This window comes from Phoxinus phoxinus (assembly GCF_949152265.1).
Source record: "Phoxinus phoxinus genome assembly, chromosome: 20".
In the NCBI taxonomy this organism is placed as follows: Eukaryota; Metazoa; Chordata; class Actinopteri; order Cypriniformes; family Leuciscidae; genus Phoxinus; species Phoxinus phoxinus.
Window position 1 is genome coordinate 14,729,231 of NC_136895.1, and position 21,341 is coordinate 14,750,571.

At 42.7% G+C, this 21,341-nt stretch overlaps 1 protein-coding gene across 6 annotated transcripts in view; it reads right to left on the minus strand.

Annotated features, from left to right (window-relative positions):
* Positions 1 to 21,341, minus strand: part of shc2 (SHC (Src homology 2 domain containing) transforming protein 2) — a 36,777-nt gene that overhangs the window by 3,624 nt on the left and 11,812 nt on the right. For all 6 annotated transcript variants that reach the window (XM_079593865.1, XM_079593867.1, XM_079593864.1 and 3 more), the window contains 6 exons: positions 2,282 to 2,342; positions 2,057 to 2,176; positions 1,645 to 1,698; positions 1,482 to 1,533; positions 1,082 to 1,208; positions 118 to 295 (listed from right to left, as the gene is read on the minus strand). In XM_079593865.1, coding sequence (XP_079449991.1) covers positions 118 to 295; positions 1,082 to 1,208; positions 1,482 to 1,533; positions 1,645 to 1,698; positions 2,057 to 2,176; positions 2,282 to 2,342 — 592 coding nt within the window. The remainder of the gene's footprint in view (positions 1 to 117; positions 296 to 1,081; positions 1,209 to 1,481; positions 1,534 to 1,644; positions 1,699 to 2,056; positions 2,177 to 2,281; positions 2,343 to 21,341) is intronic.

Here is a 21,341-nt window from a genome sequence, read left to right on the forward strand (position 1 = left end):
CAATTAGCTTTATGCTAATAGTTTATTCTCTCTACAGACCACTTCATGCTGTTCATAACGCAAATTAAAGCAGGAATTGAACTCTACGTCCATTTATAATAAAGTCTATTGTTTTACCTGAGCGGTTTTGCTCTGTGGTTGCGTGTGGACGTGACCCAGTAGGCCCGCAGGAGGCCTGAGCCTGGAGTCCACCACTCCCCCAACGGGAGGCTCCTTCCCCGGGATGCTGTTGTAGTAATCGTGCTCGGACGATTCCTCGTCATCCCCCCACGCCGACTCTTCTGTTCGTATAGTCCTGAACATTAAATAAAGCTATTTAGCATGTTTGCGCATTAACATATTAGCAATCAGTGCAAAGGTAATTATATATTTCATTCAATTTAAATATATAAATCATAAATATATTTCCATTTAGTACTGAAATGTGCCAATAAAAACATGCTTATTTAGTAGTATCTACTTACAAATTACTATTTTAATTCATATTTGTCTGTGCTTTATGTTTTTATGCTTATTAAGGTATGGTCAAATTTCCTGTTGTTCTGAGCAAAATCGAGTCCTTTTCATAGTAACACTCGCAATTGGGAATTTAGCGCGAGGGTGAAAGGTTTAAGTTGATCATGTGAATTCGGAAGTGACTAATGTGATCGCTCCTTTAGAGTTTCATGTGGTAGCTTAGCAACAGGCTAACAGCACACGGAGCTGTTTTCTATGTAGTGCGGTAAACATGAGTGACATCAGTTCCATTCAGTTACAGTAGGATCCTGTCTATATAGGGAAGTAGACTTATATTAAAGACAAAAAGAGCATTTAACAACAATGATTTATAATTGAGCAAATTGAAAGGAATGATCCATAACTGATGTGACACTGAGCAGGCTTGTGGTTTCTGAGAGCCCCTTAAATAAATTTAGCTTTAAATAACGGTCTGCGATCAAAACATGATGGCTATATGAAACACAAGCCGTGTGTATCCTGTTTCAACCTTGTGAAAACTGTTCAGAGCTGAAGTTTAATATTGACTAGATAAAACGATAGATCCAAAAACCCAAACAAACAAGGGAAATGATGTGAATCTCACCTATCCGTGGTGGGAATGGCTTTGGGTGGGCTGTGTAGGTACTGTTTGAACTGCAGTTCGAAGGCCTGGCCGATGGTACTGATCACATTCTGGGCAAGACCTTCACTGCACTCCAGGATGTGACACGCTAGAGGGATGAGAGCAAGGTAATATTATGCACATGTGAGAAATCTAGCCAAAATAATCAGTGACACAAACAAAAGTGAAGGAAAATCAATGGGAAATGGAATTGGGGACATGACGCAAGCTGGGATCAAACCCATTTTTCCCAAACAAGCACCATAGCTCAACATTTGCCAACTGAAGACCATAACTCTAACAATAACTTTTGTTTTGTGCATAATATGCATACACAATAAAATAACACGCATATATATTAGTAAAAATAGAATAAAAATACCTCTTTGATTGACAGGGTCTTTGGCCACATAGGCGACGTAATCGGGTGTATCCTGCAACACACGAAGAAATCAGAGTCAGAATCAAGTTGCAGTTTGAGAAATGAATGATATGAGCTGAAAGAAGAGCCCTTGAACAGTAAATATGTATTTTCGAGGTCTTACCGAGTCTCCACCAGAGGCGAAAGATATGGACTGCATGGGGTGATGGGCAATCACCTACATAAAGAGATGAAAAAAAGTGTTGAAAAAGATGTCTGCATCAATTCAAATTGTCCGACCTACGTAATTAGTATTAATAAAAAAATTATAATAAAATACAAATAAAGCAATAAATAAACAAACGGTGTCGGGGGAAAGCATGCAAAGCTTAAAGGGGCAATATCTATTTAAATAAATATCTATCCAATGATATAATTTATAATTTAATCAGAGCCCTAATTTTTGTTGAATTAACTCAATTGGTCAGACTTTAACCAACACATTTATATACATTTATATAACTAGGAAACATTTAAACTTTAAGCAATTTAATTTTAATCTTTAATTCAATTTAATTAAATCTAATTTAAGCAACCTGTCGCGTGGTGGGGACAAGTAGACTCAAGCCATCAATGGAGATGTTGACGCCGATGCTCATTCCAGCGAAACGTAGGTTACTCTTTCCCATGATAGACTGGAGGGTTTTGTTGGTGGTCTAAAAAGGGCAGAAAACAAGTATTTGGATATCACTACATTTTCTTAGATTTGTGCTTAATAAAATAAAAAAAAGCAAAAAAAAAAAAATGCAATTTGCTCTTACTTTCTTCTTCCAGGCAGCTTTTCCTCCGGGTACAACTTCACACAACCTGTTGATGGCCTCCCTGTGTTTACACATGTTCACACACACACACACACACACACACAAAGAGAAAGAGCACTATTAGAGCAGATCTCACAATCTCACATACCCAGAAAACCCACAAAAAAACATTTCCCCTCTGTTTCAGTGCAACCGCAGTGTGAAAGTAAATAAGGAATGTTTCTGAGTCTAAGAATAAAGCTTATTCAGTATCGTCAGTGTATAAAATAAACGGAGCAACGCGAAACAATAAATCATGCAGGGCACAATCAAAATAATAAAATAAAATACAACAAATTAATAAAACAAAACAAAACACCAGAGTTAAATCAATCAAGGAAATTGTTTCAGCTCAGCAAAAACAAAACACCAAACAAAACGAAAAAAAAAAAAAAAAAAAAAAAAACACAAAAACAAAACACCACAAATTGTAAAATTGTTCTCAAATAAGAAAAGACCAAAACTCGCAATAGTGATGGGTGCCTTAATACTACTAATAAAACAAAAAAAAAAGTGTAATTTGTGAAACAATTTCAAAATCTGTGAAGAGTTTGGCAGAGGGGCATCATGGGTCGTGAGGTCAACCACGGACAGAGTTACTTCGAAACACCAGCATGCTATCAAATAGCCCATTAATAATTTAAAAGTCCCAACTGTCCCAGGAAAGGACTTTTCAGGGATTTTTTCCAATAAATGTTATAAGATAACCATTGCAAAGTGTGATTGTGACAATTTCCATTGGTGTGTTTTGTGTTGCAAGATTGCGCCTGTGTGTGTTTTGCCTTTTTGCTCTTATGGAAATTGCTTTTAGGCCACACTCCATGACAATGACAAATGAGAGAGCCCACCCACACTCCCTCTTTCCCCGGAGCACCGCAAATCAGCTGATTTACAAGCCGTTCGTTTCTGCGGCAAAATAGATTCTGGCTAAATATGCAGCCTGTTCCAAGCATTCCCATTATAACCATTATAATGTCATAACAGACTGCCGCTCTCTACTCAAAACAATCACTCTTCTCCAGTCATCCTTGTTTATCAACTCTAACTCCACCCCATGCAATCTGCATCATCTCGGGCCCCAGAAGGCCTCCACAGTCATTAGTTGGAGTCGTTAATAATACATGGCTATATCACTCCGTCTCCATCTCGCCTGTGCTATCTGCACTTTAGTCCACTGTGGGCCATGGGGTTCGGGTTACTGCTGATCGATGAGCAAGGGCAGGGAGAGGGACTCCACTGTTGGCCTCGGGAATCTGGAGCTCCGCCCCGTCGCCCGCTACAAGAATGCACATGCTTGCACACATACTGTATGAATAAATTTACACCTAAGACCTAATACAAGCGTGCACACTTACTATATTAGTGACTTATATTGTATATAGGACAATATATTGTATATATGTATATATAATATATTGCAAAGTGATAATATATTGCTTACATGTGAAGTATATCACTCAAATATAAATTACGGAATAATCAAATAAATAAAAACAACGAGTTAAATCAAGGAACTTGTTTCAGCAATAAAAAATTAATAAAATAAGCTAAAAACAGGGTAAGGTTTGAACAATTGACCCTTCGCAGGGAGCTTGATTGACAGGTGATCTGACCAATCATACTTTGCCATCCGCCATTTTGTCCGACAAAGCAGTCAGGAGAGTTAGTATATTAACATGGGAGGATGTGAACTTGAGAAGCGGAGTGTACTGACGCCTTTCCGCGGTTAAAACAACATTCCTTCTTATGTTCATTCATGTTTATTTGATGCTATAAATGAACTAGAAGGAAGAGATGATCGGTTCACGAGCAGCTTTAACTGAGGCTCTACAGCGATCTGTCAGACACATTAAAGAGCCACAAAACGGTATTTATTGTTTACATTTCTTTTTAAAAATGACCAAATTTGAAAGGTGAGACTGTTTAATATGTTTAATATCAAAAGTAACCTGGTCTGTCCTGTCTGTCAGCGTGTTGTCAGTGTCCTCTCTGCTCCACGATGGATTTTTCACTGGATGAGAACATGGTGTGGCATGGGAGCGAAGTAGCTTGTCGGACATAGCGACAGTAACTAAGGGGGGCGGGTCTTTGCGAATGGTCAATTGTGAACAATTGTTCACCTGAACAATGAACAATTACACCGTCTTGAGCCATCAAGTGGCAATATTTTATTTTTTATTAATTATATAGAATTCCAAGCACCACAGAAGTGCTCGTCCCCACCATCATGTACAGAGGGAAAATGCTTTATTTTGAGGTCAATAACAGGTTTTTACACCATTTAAAATACAATAATGTATACATAACTATCAAATATATTATTTAAATGACATAAAAACAAAATGCTGAATAAATATTATAACATTTCAACGCATTCTCATCCTAGGGCGTCATATACTGACACTTTTGACATTTCGTCTACAGTACATCCAACGCACATGGCACCCTTTCAATATGACACGCACAGAGCTTTGTTCGGTTATGGTTGGGTTTAGGTCTGGGGTAGGGTTAGGGTTAGACCGCTAGGAGGCGCCTTCTGGCCCATATCTATCTGCGTCTCATATTGACGCTAAAGGGTGCCATGTGCGTTGGATGTAGACGATGTCAAAAGCGTCAGTATATGACGCCTAAAGTGCGTCAGTATATGACTTCGAGTTGCACTAAAGGCACCGAGGTGGCGGTGCCACCGGCTTGGGCCCTCCATCGCTGCTTGCAGCTATATTTATTTTTATATATATATATATATATATATATATATATATATATATATATATATATATATATATATATATATATATATATATAAAACCGCCACCCCGGTGCCTTTAGGGTTCCTGTGCACGACGGGCAATAACGTAACTCCGCTTTGACTGTCAAGAAGAAGTCTGCTTTAGAGCTTGCATCAGTGTGGGTTCTGCAATAGTGCGCATCGAGGGCACATATCAACCACAAAGTATGCGTGAGCACCCTTCTGAAACCTAAAATGAAAAATTAGACACCCTACAGTCTCATGGACTTAACGGACACATGAAATCAGCAGCCATTGTAAGTACACAACACCGAAAATTCCTATGAAGTGTGGTATATATATTCATTGAAATTACTGTACTTTAAAACACTTGTTTAAAAGAAAAAACACATGTATACATAGTATAAAACACTAGATGGCACAATATACCTATTTTTAATGAGTCTTTCTGCCCCCCTCCCCACACACACAGAGACAGGGGGGCTGTCTGTGTGTGTGCCCTCCCTCCCCTCCCCACACAGACACACACGGGGGGGGGGGGGGGTGTCAGACAGACGGACACACACGCACACACACACACACACACACACACACACAGAATGGCAGGGGGGACTCTGTCAGAGAGAGACAAAACCACATTCAAACCAAAATATCTGACTTCCTGTTGGTCGGAGCTAAAGACTGTAAATGAGAAAGTTGTCCGGCTCGATTTGCACAAAATACATACCGTTGTGACTGTAGGTAAAAATAACCCCCCCACTTTAGTCAAAAGCATCTTGAAAGTAACACACTTCCTGCTGCCAGTTGGTGGCGCTATAACTTTGACTCACATTAGTTACATCCATGTGATCGGCCTCTTACAAAAAACACACTACTGAAGTTTCATCAAGATCAGTTAATGTATGAAGACGTTATAACACATCGTGTTTCTCTTTTCTCGCCATAAATTCGTTTCCTCGCCACGGCCAAACCGTTCGAGATATCAAAAATCCGTCCGCAATTTAGCGTCCTCAATGTCTTGACTTCATGCTGACCGAGTTTGGTGGCGATCGAAATAATTTTCTAGGAGGAGTATATAAAATTCCAGGGGGATTCGTTTTTAAACAACCCATAATAGCCGACTTCCTGTTGGACTGGCGTAAAACTTAGAGCACGAAAGTTGTTCGGCCCGATTAAATCTATATGTGTACCGAGTTTCATATTATTACATGCAAACGTGTTTGATATATGGACCAAGTTTTGCGGACCACGTTCAAGGGGGCGCTGTTGAGCTCCCCTGCCACGCCCGGGAACCAGCTTCAGGCCGGCCCTGATGGCCGCAGGTTCTGATCTGTGTGCAAAGTTTCAAGAGTTTTCGAGCACGTTAAGGGCCCCAAAAGTGCCCGAGAAGTCCCACACAGCAGAGAAAGGGTTAAAATAAAGCCCCCCCTCCTCTCTCACACACACAGACACTGAGAGAGACTGGCAAAATTCCCATCAAATCACATTCAAACCAAAATATCTGACTTCCTGTTGGTCGGAGCTAATGACTGTAAATTAGAAAGTTGTCCGGCTCGTGGAGATAAATATAGATACCGATTTTTGTTACTGTAGGTAAAACTAATACCCCATTTTTGACTAAAGGTGGCGCTACTGAGCCCCTTACCACGCCCGTTTCTGAAACTTTGCACAAGTGTACTAGGCAATAAATGTAAAGTGTCTGTCGAGTTTCATGCAATTTCAAGTATGCTAAGAGTCTCAAAAACTTTAAAAAAGAATATTAAAGTTTGATGCGTTGCCATGGCAACAGTATTTAAGATATCAATAATTATTTCACAGGTCTACATCTGCCGTGTGTTTACATTATACAGATGAAGTTTGAAGCAAATCGGTAAAAATAAGAGGGTGAATTCAAAGCATTTTGAAAGTGACACACTTCCTGCTGCCAGTTGGTGGCGCTATAACTTTGACTCACAATAGTCACATCCATGTGATCGGCCTCTTACAACAAACACAATGCTGAAGTTTCATCAAGATCAATTAATGTATGAGGATGTTATAACACACTTCCTGTTTCCAATATTCGCCATAAATTCGTTTCCTCGCCACGGCCAACCCGTTCGAGATATCAAAAATCCCCTCGCAATTTATCATCCTCCATGTCTTGACTTCATGCACACCGAGTTTCGTGGTGATTGGTGGAATCGTCTAGGAGGAGTATTTTAAATTCCATTGCATGTGTTTTTCAGACTACCCCAAATAGCCGACTTCCTGTTGGGCTGGGGTAAAAAGTCAGAGCATGAAGGATATATGAACCGATGAGATCTATAAGTGTACCGAGTTTCATATTATTCCATGCAAGCGTGTTTGATTTATGGACCAAGTTTTCGGACCGCGTTCCAGGGGGCGCTGTCGAGCCCCCCTGCCACGCCCGGGTACCAGCTTCAGTCCGGCTCTAATGGCCGCGGGTTCTGACATTTGTGCAAAGTTTCAAGAGTTTTTGAGCATGTTAAGGCCCCCAAAAGTGCCCAAAAGGTAGTAATATAATAAATATAGCTGCAAGCAGCGATTACGGGCCCAAGCCGGTGGCACCGCCACCCCGGTGCCTTTAGTTGCACTAAAGGCACCAAGGTGGCGGTGCCACCGGCTTGGGCCCTCCATCGCTGCTTGCAGCTATATTTATATATATATATATATATATATATATATATATATATATATATATATATATAAAACCGCCACCCCGGTGCGTTTAGGGTTCCTGTGCACGACGGGCAATAACGTAACTCCGCTTTGACTGTCGAGAAGAAGTCTGCTTTAGAGCTTGCATCAGTGTGGGTTCTGCAAAAGTGCGCATCGAGGGCACATATCAACCACAAAGTATGCGTGAACACCCTTCTGAAACCTAAAATAAAAAATTAGACACCCTACAGTCTCATGGACTTAACGGACACATGAAATCAGCAGCCATTGTAAGTACACAACACCGAAAATTCCTATGAAGTGTGGTATATATATTCATTGAAATTACTGTACTTTAAAACACTTGTTTAAAAGAAAAAACACATGTATACATAGTATAAAACACTAGATGGCACAATATACCTATTTTTAATAGAGTTTTTCTGCCCCCCTCCCCACACACACAGACAGGGGGGGCTGTCTGTGTGTGTGCCCTCCCTCCCCTCTCCACACAGACACACACACAGACACACACACACACACACACACACACACACACACACACACACACACACACACACTGGCAGGGGGAACTCTGTCAGAGAGAGGCAGAGAGAGACAAAACCACATTCAAACCAAAATATCTGACTTCCTGTTGGTCGGAGCTAATGACTGTAAATCAGAAAGTTGTCCGGCTCGATGTGCACAATATACATACCAAGTTTTGTGACTGTAGGTAAAACTAACCTTTTAGTTTACTAAAGTTTGTCAAAAGTAACACACTTCCTGCTGCCAGTTGGTGGCGCTATAACTTTGACTCACATTAGTTACATCCATGTGATCGCTCTCTTACAACAAACACGCTACTGAAGTTTCATCAAGATCAATTAATGTATGAAGACGTTATAACACATCGTGTTTCTCTTTTCTCGCCATAATTTCGTTTCCTCGCCACGGCCAAACTGTTCGAGATATCAAAAATCCGTCAGCAATTTAGTATCCTCAATGACTTGACGTCATGCTGACCGAGTTTGGTTGCGATTGAATGAATTTTCTAGAAAGAGTGTTTCAAATGCCAGAACATGCGTTTTCATACCACCCACAATAGCCGACTTCCTGTTGGGCTGGCGTAAAACTTAGAGCACGAAAGTTGTTCGGCTCGATGAGATCTAAATGTGTACCGAGTTTCATATTATTACATGCAAGCGTGTTTGATATACGGACAAGTGTTTGAATCCCATTCCAGGGGGCGCTGTCGAGCCCCCCTGCCACGCCCGGGTACCAGCTTCAGCGGGTTCTGACCTGTGTGCAAAATTTCAAGAGTTTTCGAGCACGTTAAGGGCCCCAAAAGTGCCCGAGATTTTGCACACAGCAGAGAAAGGGTTAAACTAAACTAGCCCCCCTCCTCACACACACACATACACACACACATACACAGATCCCCCCCTCCCCTCCCCACCCAGTTTTCGAGCACGTTAAGGGCCCCAAAAGTGCCCGAGATTTTGCACACAGCAGAGAAAGGGTTAAACTAAACTACCGGTAGCCCCCCTCCTCACACACACACACACACACACACACATACACAGATCCCCCCTCCCCTCCCCACCCAGTTTTCGAGCACGTTAAGGGCCCCAAAAGTGCCCGAGATTTTGCACACAGCAGAGAAAGGGTTAAACTAAACTAGCCCCCCTCCTCACACACACACACACATACACGGATCCCCCCCTCCCCTCCCCACCCCACACAGACAGACACACAGAATGGCAGAGAGACAGAGAGAGACACAATTCACATTCAAACCACAATATCTGACTTTCTGTTGGTCGGAGCTAATGACTGTAAATTAGAAAGTTGTTCGGCTTGATAAGATCAAAATACACGCTGAGTTTTGTAACTGTAGGTAAAACTATAACTAAGTTATAACACACTTTATGCATCCTTTTTTAATCATAAATTCGTTTCCTCGCCACGGCCAAACCGTTCGAGATATCAAAAATCCGTCCGCAATTTAGCATCCTCCATGTCTTGACTTCATGCACACCGAGTTTCGTGGTCATCGGATGAATTCTCTGGGAGAAGTGTTTCAAATGCCAGAACATGCGTTTCCATACAGCCCATAATAGCCGACTTCCTGTTGGACTGGCGTAAAACTTAGAGCACGAAAGTTGTTCGGCCCGATGAGATCTATATGTGTACCGAGTTTCATATTATTACATGCAAGCGTGTTTGATATATGGACATGTTTTTGAATCCCATTCCAGGGGGCGCTGCCGAGCCCCCCTGCCACGCCCGGGTCCCAGCTTCAGCGCGGTCCTAATGGCCGCGGGTTCTGACATTTGTGCAAAGTTTCAAGAGTTTTTGAGCACGTTAAGGCCCCCAAAAGTGACCAAAAGGTAGTAATATAATAATAATAATAAAGAAGAAGAAGAAGAAGAAGAATAATAAATAATAATCCTAAGAAAAACAATAGGGCCTTCGCCTTTTCAAGGCTTGGGCCCTAATAATGAAGAATAATCCGAAGGAAAACAATAGGGCCTTCGCCTTTTCAAGGCTTGGGCCCTAATAATATTTCATAAAAACCTTTAATATTGCCAAAGAAGTAAGGTAACACCAGTGACAAAAAATGGTACATGCAGTCTTTAAATAAATGCACAAAACAATATTAAAAATGATTAAGCTGTCATTTATGTGTATAAATAAAGTCAAAGGGTAATCTAATAATGTGGTCTAAGTTTAAGTTAGAAAATTTTAAGACATCTTGCCATACCAAAAGTGGACGTTTCTGTATACGTGTGTATATATAAATACACACTCAATACACACACACACACACACAAAACTAATCTACACTAAACTAAGCATGGAGGGTGAGGTTATGATTTGAAACATGAAACATTTCCAAAATGAAAAGATGAATAAAATAATACAATAACAAAAACTGAACTAAACTAAACAAAACATGGCTGGCGTAATGTCAAATATAAAAATAAAATGACAATATTAAATAAAAACAACCTAAGTTACATCAATCAAGGAAAATGTTTTGGCTCAGCAAAAACAAAACATAACAAAGCAACACATGGAAAAGTAAAGTATTTTTGAATAAAACAAATGAGAAATAAAAATAAAAAAACAAATTAAAATATAAATAAATATAGCTGCAAGCAGCGATTACGGGCCCAAGCCGGTGGCACCGCCACCCTGGTGCCTTTAGTTACACTAAAGGCACCGGGCTGGCGCTGCCACCGGCTTGGGCCCTCCATCGCTGCTTGCAGCTATATTTATTTATATATATATATATATATATATATATATATATATATATAAAAAGCCGCCACCCCGTTGCCTTTCGGGTTCCTGTGCACGACGGGCAATAACGTAACCCCGCTTTGACTGTCGAGAAGAAGTCTGCTTTAGAGCTTGTATCAGTGTGAGTCTTTCTGCTCCCCTACAAACACACACAGAAAAGGGGGGGGGGGGGGCTGTCTGTGTGTGTGCCCTCCCTCCTCCTCCCCCCCCCCTCCCCCTCCTCCTCCAGTATCTCACTGGACTAACACACACACACACACACACACACAGAGAGAGAATGGCAGGGGGAACTCTGTCAGAGAGAGACAAAACCACATTCAAACCAAAATATCTGACTTCCTGTTGGTCGGAGCTAATGACTGTAAATGAGAAAGATGTCCGGATCGATAAGCACAATATACAGACCGAGTTTTGTGACTGTAGGTAAAAATAACCCCCCCACTTTAGTCAAAAGTATCTTGAAAGTAACACACTTCCTGCTGCCAGTTGGTGGCGCTATAACTTTGACTCACAATAGCCACATCCATGTGATCGCCCTCTTACAACAAAAACACTGCTGAAGTTTCATCAAGATCAATAAATGTATGAAGACGTTATAACACATTGTGTTTTTCTTTTCTCGCCATAACTTTGTTTCCTCGCCACGGCCAAACCGTTCGAGATATCAAAAATCCGTCCGCAATTTAGCGTCCTCAATGTCTTTACTTCATGCTGACTGAGTTTGGTGGCAATAGGATAATTTTTCTTGGAGGAGTATATCAAATTCCAGGGGCATGCGTTTTCATACAACCCATAATAGCCGACTTCCTGTTGGACTGGCGTAAAACTTAGAGCACGAAAGTTGTTCGGCCCGATGATATCTAAATGTGTACCGAGTTTCATATTATTACATGCAAACGTGTTTGATATATGGACCAAGTTTTTCGGACCACGTTCAAGGGGGCGCTGTTGAGCTCCCCTGCCACGCCCGGGTACCAGCTTCAGTCCGGCTATAATGGCCGCAGGTTCTGACCTGTGTGCAAAGTTTCAAGAGTTTTCGAGCACGTTAAGGGCCCCAAAAGTGCCCGAGAAGTCCCACACAGCAGAGAAAGGGTTAAAATAAAGCCCCCCTCCTCTCTCACACACACAGACACTGAGAGAGACTGGCAAAATTCCCATCAAATCACATTCAAACCAAAATATCTGACTTCCTGTTGGTCGGAGCTAATGACTGTAAATTAGAAAGTTGTCCGGCTCGGGGAGATAAATATAAATACCGATTTTTGTTACTGTAGGTAAAACTAATACCCCATTTTTGACTAAAGGTGGCGCTACTGAGCCCCTCCACCGCGCCCGTTTCTGAAACTTCACACATGCCTAGTACCTAATAAATCTGATATGCATGTTGAGTTTCATGCAATTTGAAGCATGTTAAGAGCCTCAAATGCACCCAAAAAGAATATTAAAGTTTGATGCGTTGCCATGGCAACAGTATTTAAGATATCAATAATCCTTTCACAGGTCTACATCTGCCGTGTGTTTACATTATACAGATGAAGTTTGAAGCAAATCGGGTAAAAATAAGAGGGTGATTTCAAAGCATTTTGAAAGTGACACACTTCCTGCTGCCAGTTGGTGGCGCTATAACTTTGACTCACAATAGTCACATCCATGTGATCGGCCTCTTACAACAAACACACTGCTGAAGTTTCATCAAGATCAGTTAATGTATGAAGATGTTATAACACACTTCCTGTTTCCAATATTCGCCATAAATTCGTTTCCTCGCCACGGCCAAACCGTTCGAGATATCAAAAATCCCCTCGCAATTTAGCATCCTCCATGTCTTGACTTCATGCACACCGAGTTTCGTGGTCATCCGATGAATTCTCTAGGACAAGTGTTTCAAATGCCAGAACATGCGTTTCCATCCAGCCCATAATAACCGACTTCCTGTTGGACTGGCGTAAAACTTAGAGCACGAAAGTTGTTCGGCCCGATGAGATCTATATGTGTACCGAGTTTCATATTATTACATGCAAGCGTGTTTGAGATATGGACAAGTTTTTGAATCCCATTCCAGGGGGCGCTGGCGAGCCCCCCTGCCACGCCCGGGTCCCAGCTTCAGTCGGGCCCTGATGGCCGCAGGTTCTGACATTTGTGCAAAGTTTCAAGAGTTTTTGAGCACGTTAAGGCCCCCAAAAGTGCCCAAAAGGTAGTAAAATAATAATAAATATAGCTGCAAGCAGCGATTACGGGCCCAAGCCGGTGGCACCGCCACCCTGGTGCCTTTAGTTACACTAAAGGCACCGGGCTGGCGCTGCCACCGGCTTGGGCCCTCCATCGCTGCTTGCAGCTATATTTATTTATATTTATATATATATATATATATATATATATAAAAAGCCGCCACCCCGTTGCCTTTCGGGTTCCTGTGCACGACGGGCAATAACGTAACCCCGCTTTGACTGTCGAGAAGAAGTCTGCTTTAGAGCTTGCATCAGTGTGAGTCTTTCTGCTCCCCTCCAAACACACACAGAAAAGGGGGGGGGGCTGTCTGTGTGTGTGCCCTCCCTTCCTCCCTCCCCACACACACACACACACACACACACACACACACACACACACAGAGAATGGCAGGGGGAACTCTGTCAGAGAGAGACAAAACCACATTCAAACCAAAATATCTGACTTCCTGTTGGTCGGAGCTTATGACTGTAAATGAGAAAGTTGTCCGGATCGATAAGCACAATTTACATACCGAGTTTTGTGACTGTAGGTAAAAATAACCCACCCACTTTAGTCAAAAGTATCTTGAAAGTAACACACTTCCTGCTGCCAGTTGGTGGCGCTATAACTTTGACTCACAATAGTCACATCCATGTGATCGCCCTCTTACAACAAACACACTGCTGAAGTTTCACCAAGATCAATAAATGTATGAAGACGTTATAACACATTGTGTTTTTCTTTTCTCGCCATAACTTCGTTTCCTCGCCACGGCCAAACCGTTAGAGATATCAAAAATCCGTCCGCAATTTAGCGTCCTCAATGTCTTGACTTCATGCTGACCGAGTTTGGTGGCGATAGGATAATTTTTCTTGGAGGAGTATGTCAAATTCCAGGGGCATGCATTTTCATACAGCCCATGATAGCCGACTTCCTGTTGGACTGGCGTAAAACTTAGAGCACGAAAGTTGTTCGGCCCGATTAAATCTATATGTGTACCGAGTTTCATATTATTACATGCAAACGTGTTTGATATATGGACCAAGTTTTTCGGACCACGTTCAAGGGGGCGCTGTTGAGCTCCCCTGCCACGCCCGGGTACCAGCTTCAGCCCAGCCCTGATGTCCGCAGGTTCTGACCTGTGTGCAAAGTTTCAAGAGTTTTCGAGCACGTTAAGGGCCCCAAAAGTGCCCGAGAAGTCCCACACAGCAGAGAAAGGGTTAAAATAAAGCCCCCCTCCTCTCTCACACACACAGACACTGAGAGAGACTGGCAAAATTCCCATCAAATCACATTCAAACCAAAATATCTGACTTCCTGTTGGTCGGAGCTAATGACTGTAAATTAGAAAGTTGTCCGGCTCGGGGAGATAAATATAAATACCGATTTTTGTTACTGTAGGTAAAACTAATACCCCATTTTTGACTAAAGGTGGCGCTACTGAGCCCCTTACCACGCCCGTTTCTGAAACTTCACACATGCCTAGTACCTAATAAATCTGATATGCATGTTGAGTTTCATGCAATTTGAAGCATGTTAAGAGCCTCAAATGCACCCAAAAAGAATATAAAAGTTTAAAGCGTTGGCATGGCAACAGTATTTAAGATATCAATAATTCTTTCACAGGTCTACATCTGCCGTGTGTTTACATTATACACATAAAGTTTGAAGCAAATCGGGTAAAAATAAGAGGGTGAATTCAAAGCATTTTGAAAGTGACACACTTCCTGCTGCCAGTTGGTGGCGCTATAACTTTGACTCACAATAGTCACATCCATGCGATCGGCCTCTTACAACGAACACACTGCTGAAGTTTCATCAAGATCAATTAATGTATGAGGATGTTATAACACACTTCCTGTTTCCAATATTCGCCATAAATTCGTTTCCTCGCCACGGCCAAACCGTTCGAGATATCAAAAATCCCCTCGCAATTTATCATCCTCCATGTCTTGACTTCATGCACACCGAGTTTCGTGGTGATTGTTTGAATCGTCTAGGAGGAGTATTTTAAATTCCATTGAATGCGTTTTTCTAACTACCCCAAATAGCCGACTTCCTGTTGGGCTGGGGTAAAAAGTCAGAGCACGAAGGATATATGAACCGATGAGATCTATAAGTGTACCGAGTTTCATATTATTACACGCAAGCGTGTTTGATTTATGGACCAAGTTTTCGGACCGCGTTCCAGGGGGCGCTGTCGAGCCCCCCTGCCACGCCCGGGTCCCAGCTTCAGTCCGGCTCTAATGGCCGCGGGTTCTGACATTTGTGCAAAGTTTCAAGAGTTTTTGAGCACGTTAAGGCCCCCAAAAGTGCCCAAAAGGTAGTAATATAATAATAATAAAGAAGAATAATCCGGAGGAAAACAATAGGGCCTTCGCCTTTTCAAGGCTTGGGCCCTAATAATAAAGAAGAATAATCCGAAGGAAAACAATAGGGCCTTCGCCTTTTCAAGGCTTGGGCCCTAATAATCCTTTGGAAAACAATAGGGCCTTCGCCTTTTCAAGGCTTGGGCCCTAATAATCCGGAGGAAAACAATAGGGCCTTCGCCTTTTCAAGGCTTGGGCCCTAATAATCCGAGGGAAAACAATAGGGCCTTCGCCCTTTCAGGGCTTGGGCCCTAAATATATATATATATATATATATATATATATATATATATATATATATATATATATATATATATATATAAAAAGCCGCCACCCCGTTGCCTTTCGGGTTCCTGTGCACGACGGGCAATAACGTAACCCCGCTTTGACTGTCGAGAAGAAGTCTGCTTTAGAGCTTGTATCAGTGTGAGTCTTTCTGCTCCCCTCCAAACACACACACACACACACACACACACACACACACAGAATGGCAGGGGGAACTCTGTCGGAGAGAGACAAAACCACATTCAAACCAAAATATCTGACTTCCTGTTGGTCGGAGCTAATGACTGTAAATGAGAAAGTTGTCCGGCTCGATGTGCACAAAATACATACCGAGTTTTGTGACTGTAGGTAAAAATAACCCCCCCACTTTAGTCAAAAGCATCTTGAAAGTAACACACTTCCTGCTGCCAGTTGGTGGCGCTATAACTTTGACTCACATTAGTTACATCCATGTGATCGGCCTCTTACAAAAAACACACTACTGAAGTTTCATCAAGATCAGTTAATGTATGAAGACGTTATAACACATCGTGTTTCTCTTTTCTCGCCATAAATTCGTTTCCTCGCCACGGCCAAACCGTTCGAGATATCAAAAATCCGTCCGCAATTTAGCATCCTCCATGTCTTGACTTCATGTTGACTGAGTTTGGTGGCGATCGAAATATTTTTTTAGGATGAGTATATAAAATTCCAGGGGGATTCATTTTTTAAACAACCCATAATAGCCGACTTCCTGTTGGACTGGCGTAAAACTTAGAGCACGAAAGTTGTTCGGCCCGATTAAATCTATATGTGTACCGAGTTTCATATTATTACATGCAAACGTGTTTGATATATGGACCAAGTTTTCGGACCACGTTCAAGGGGGCGCTGTTGAGCTCCCCTGCCACGCCCGGGTATCAGCTTCAGGCCGGCCCTGATGGCCGCGGGTTCTGACCTGTGTGCAAAGTTTCAAGAGTTTTCGAGCACGTTAAGGGCCCCAAAAGTGCCCGAGAAGTCCCACACAGCAGAGAAAGGGTTAAAATAAAGCCCCCCTCCTCTCTCACACACAGACACTGAGAGAGACTGGCAAAATTCCCATCAAATCACATTCAAACCAAAATATCTGACTTCCTGTTGGTCGGAGCTAATGACTGTCAATTAGAAAGTTGTCCGGCTCGTGGAGATAAATATAGATACCGATTTTTGTTACTGTAGGTAAAACTAATACCCTATTTTTGACTAAAGGTGGCGCTACTGAGCCCCTTACCACGCCCGTTTCTGAAACTTTGCACAAGTGTACTTGGCAATAAATGTAAAGTGTCTGTCGAGTTTCATGCAATTTCAAGTATGCTAAGAGTCTCAAAAACTTTAAAAAAGAATATTAAAGTTTGATGCGTTGCCATGGCAACAGTATTTAAGATATCAATAATCCTTTCACAGGTCTACATCTGCCGTGTGTTTACATTATACAGATGAAGTTTGAAGCAAATCGGGTAAAAATAAGAGGGTGATTTCAAAGCATTTTGAAAGTGACACACTTCCTGCTGCCAGTTGGTGGCGCTATAACTTTGACTCACAATAGTCACATCCATGTGATCGGCCTCTTACAGCAAACACACTGCTGAAGTTTCATTAAGATCAGTTAATGTATGAGGATGTTATAACACACTTCCTGTTTCCAATATTCGCCATAAATTCGTTTCCTCGCCACGGCCAAACCATTCGAGATATCAAAAATCCCCTCGCAATTTATCATCCTCCATGTCTTGACTTCATGCACACCGAGTTTCGTGGTCATCCGATGAATTCTCTAGGACAAGTGTTTCAAATGCCAGAACATGCGTTTCCATACAGCCCATAATAACCGACTTCCTGTTGGACTGGCGTAAAACTTAGAGCACGAAAGTTGTTCGGCCCGATGAGATCTATATGTGTACCGAGTTTCATATTATTACATGCAAGCGTGTTTGAGATATGGACATGTTTTTGAATCCCATTCCAGGGGGCGCTGGCGAGCCCCCCTGCCACGCCCGGGTCCCAGCTTCAGTCGGGCCCTAATGGCTGCGGGTTCTGACATTTGTGCAAAGTTTCAAGAGTTTTTGAGCACGTTAAGGCCCCCATAAGTGCCCAAAAGGTAGTAATATAATAATAATAAAGAAGAAGAAGAAGAATAAATAATAATCCCAAGAAAAACAATAGGGCCTTCGCCTTTTCAAGGCTTGGGCCCTAATAATAATAAATATAGCTGCAAGCAGCGATTACGGGCCCAAGCCGGTGGCACCGCCACCCTGGTGCCTTTAGTTACACTAAAGGCACCGGGCTGGCGCTGCCACCGGCTTGGGCCCTCCATCGCTGCTTGCAGCTATATTTATTTATATATATATATATATATATATATATATATATATATATATATATATAAAAAGCCGCCACCCCGTTGCCTTTCGGGTTCCTGTGCACGACAAGCAATAACGTAACCCCGCTTGACTGTCGAGAAGAAGTCTGCTTTAGAGCTTGCATCAGTGTGAGTTAGAGGATGGATACCCGACCCGAGCCCGACGGGCCGGGCCGGGTTCGGACAGATATTTAGAAATGATGTTCGGGTTCGGGTCGGGCTCGGTCACATCAGCGCGATAAGGCATTGAACATTTTAAATTTAAAACAGCTTATGTAGGTAGCCGATGTGCCTGATGCTTTCACTTGATGCAAACGTTCGTTTTTGTGATTAAAATACATGTAAAATATTACCATAACATCCGTCTTCCTGTGTGCGGACATTTGTTTATGTAGCCGTGACAACGAAACGCGTGCATAATGTGTGCGCGCCAGGTGTTAAGAGCGCTTGTTGCTCCGCGCGCTGATGCGCTTGTCCTGTTGACATTTCCGATTGCCTTCCTACAGTTGCTTAATAAAAGCGGGCTTTCCACACAAAAAAACGTACAATTGTCATTAGTATGAGAAAAAAATGGGATTTTAACTGTCGGGCTCGGGTCGGGCTCGAACATAAATATCTTTATGCCTGTCGGGCTCGGGTCGGGTTCGGTTACTGCTCTGTCGGAAGCGGGCCGGGCTCGGACTGAAAAATTTGGCCCGATCCGCACTCTAGTGTGAGTCTTTCTGCTCCCCTCCAAACACACACAGAAAAGGGGGGGGCTGTCTGTGTGTGTGTGTGCCCTCCCTCCCTCCCTCCCTCCCTCCCTCCCCACACACACACACACACACAGAGAATGGCAGGGGGAACTCTGTCAGAGAGAGACAAAACCACATTCAAACCAAAATATCTGACTTCCTGTTGGTCGGTGCTAATGACTGTAAACCAGAAAGTTGTCCGGCTCGATGTGCACAATATACATACCAAGTTTTGTGACTGTAGGTAAAACTAACCCCCCCACTTTTGTCAAAAGTAACACACTTCCTGCTGCCAGTTGGTGGCGCTATAACTTTGACTCACATTAGTTACATCCATGTGATCGCTCTCTTACAACAAACACGCTACTGAAGTTTCATCAAGATCAATTAATGTATGAAGATGTTATAACACATCGTGTTTCTCTTTTCTCGCCATAATTTTGTTTCCTCGCCACGGCCAAACTGTTCGAGATTTCAAAAATCCGTCAGCAATTTAGTATCCTCAATGTCTTGACGTCATGCTGACCGAGTTTGGTTGCGATTGGATGAATTTTCTAGAAAGAGTGTTTCAAATTCCAGGGGCATGCGTTTTCATACCACCCACAATAGCCGACTTCCTGTTGGGCTGGCGTAAAACTTAGAGCACGAAAGTTGTTCGGCCCGATGAGATCTAAATGTGTACCGAGTTTCATATTATTACATGCAAGCGTGTTTGATATACGGACAAGTGTTTGAATCCCATTCCAGGGGGCGCTGTCGAGCCCCCCTGCCACGCCCGGGTACCAGCTTCAGCCGCGGGTTCTGACCTGTGTGCAAAATTTCAAGAGTTTTCGAGCACGTTAAGGGCCCCAAAAGTGCCCGAGATTTTGCACACAGCAGAGAAAGGGTTAAACTAAACTAGCCCCCCTCCTCACACACACACACATACACAGATCCCCCCCTCCCCTCCCCACCCCACACAGACAGACACACACACACAGAATGCCAGAGAGACAGAGAGAGACACAATTCACATTCAAACCACAATATCTGACTTTCTGTTGGTCGGAGCTAATGACTGTAAATTAGAAAGTTGTTCGGCTTGATAAGATCAAAACACACGCTGAGTTTTGTAACTGTAGGTAAAACTATAACTAAGTTATAACACACTTTATGCATCCTTTTTTAATCATAAATTCGTTTCCTCGCCACGGCCAAACCGTTCGAGATATCAAAAATCCGTCCGCAATTTAGCATCCTCCATGTCTTGACTTCATGCACACCGAGTTTCGTGGTCATCGGATGAATTCTCTGGGAGAAGTGTTTCAAATGCCAGAACATGCGTTTCCATACAGCCCATAATAGCCGACTTCCTGTTGGACTGGCGTAAAACTTAGAGCACGAAAGTTGTTCGGCCCGATGAGATCTATATGTGTACCGAGTTTCATATTATTACATGCAAGCGTGTTTGATATATGGACATGTTTTTGAATCCCATTCCAGGGGGCGCTGCCGAGCCCCCCTGCCACGCCCGGGTCCCAGCTTCAGTCCGGCTCTAATGGCCGCGGGTTCTGACATTTGTGCAAAGTTTCAAGAGTTTTTGAGCACGTTAAGGCCCCCAAAAGTGCCCAAAAGGTAGTAAAATAATAATAATAATAAAGAAGAAGAAGAATAAATAAATATAGCTGCAAGCAGCGATTACGGGCCCAAGCCGGTGGCACCGCCACCCTGGTGCCTTTAGTTACACTAAAGGCACCGGGCTGGCGCTGCCACCGGCTTGGGCCCTCCATCGCTGCTTGCAGCTATATTTATTTATTTATATATATATATATATATATATAATATATATATATATATATATATATATATATATATATATATATATAAAGCCGCCACCCCGTTGCCTTTCGGGTTCCTGTGCACGACGGGCAATAACGTAACCCCGCTTTGACTGTCGAGAAGAAGTCTACTTTAGAGCTTGTATCAGTGTGAGTCTTTCTGCTCCCCTCCAAACACACACAGAAAAGGGGGGGCTGTCTGTGTGTGTGCCCTCCCTCCCTCCCTCCCCACACACACACACACACACACGCACACACACACACACACACACACAGAGAATGGCTGGGGGAACTCTGTCAGAGAGAGACAAAACCACATTCAAACCAAAATATCTGACTTCCTGTTGGGCGGAGCTAATGACTGTAAATTAGAAAGTTGTCCGGATCGATAAGCACAATATACAGACCGAGTTTTGTGACTGTAGGTAAAACTAACCCCCCCACTTTTGTCAAAAGTAACACACTTCCTGCTGCCAGTTGGTGGCGCTATAACTTTGACTCACATTAGTTAC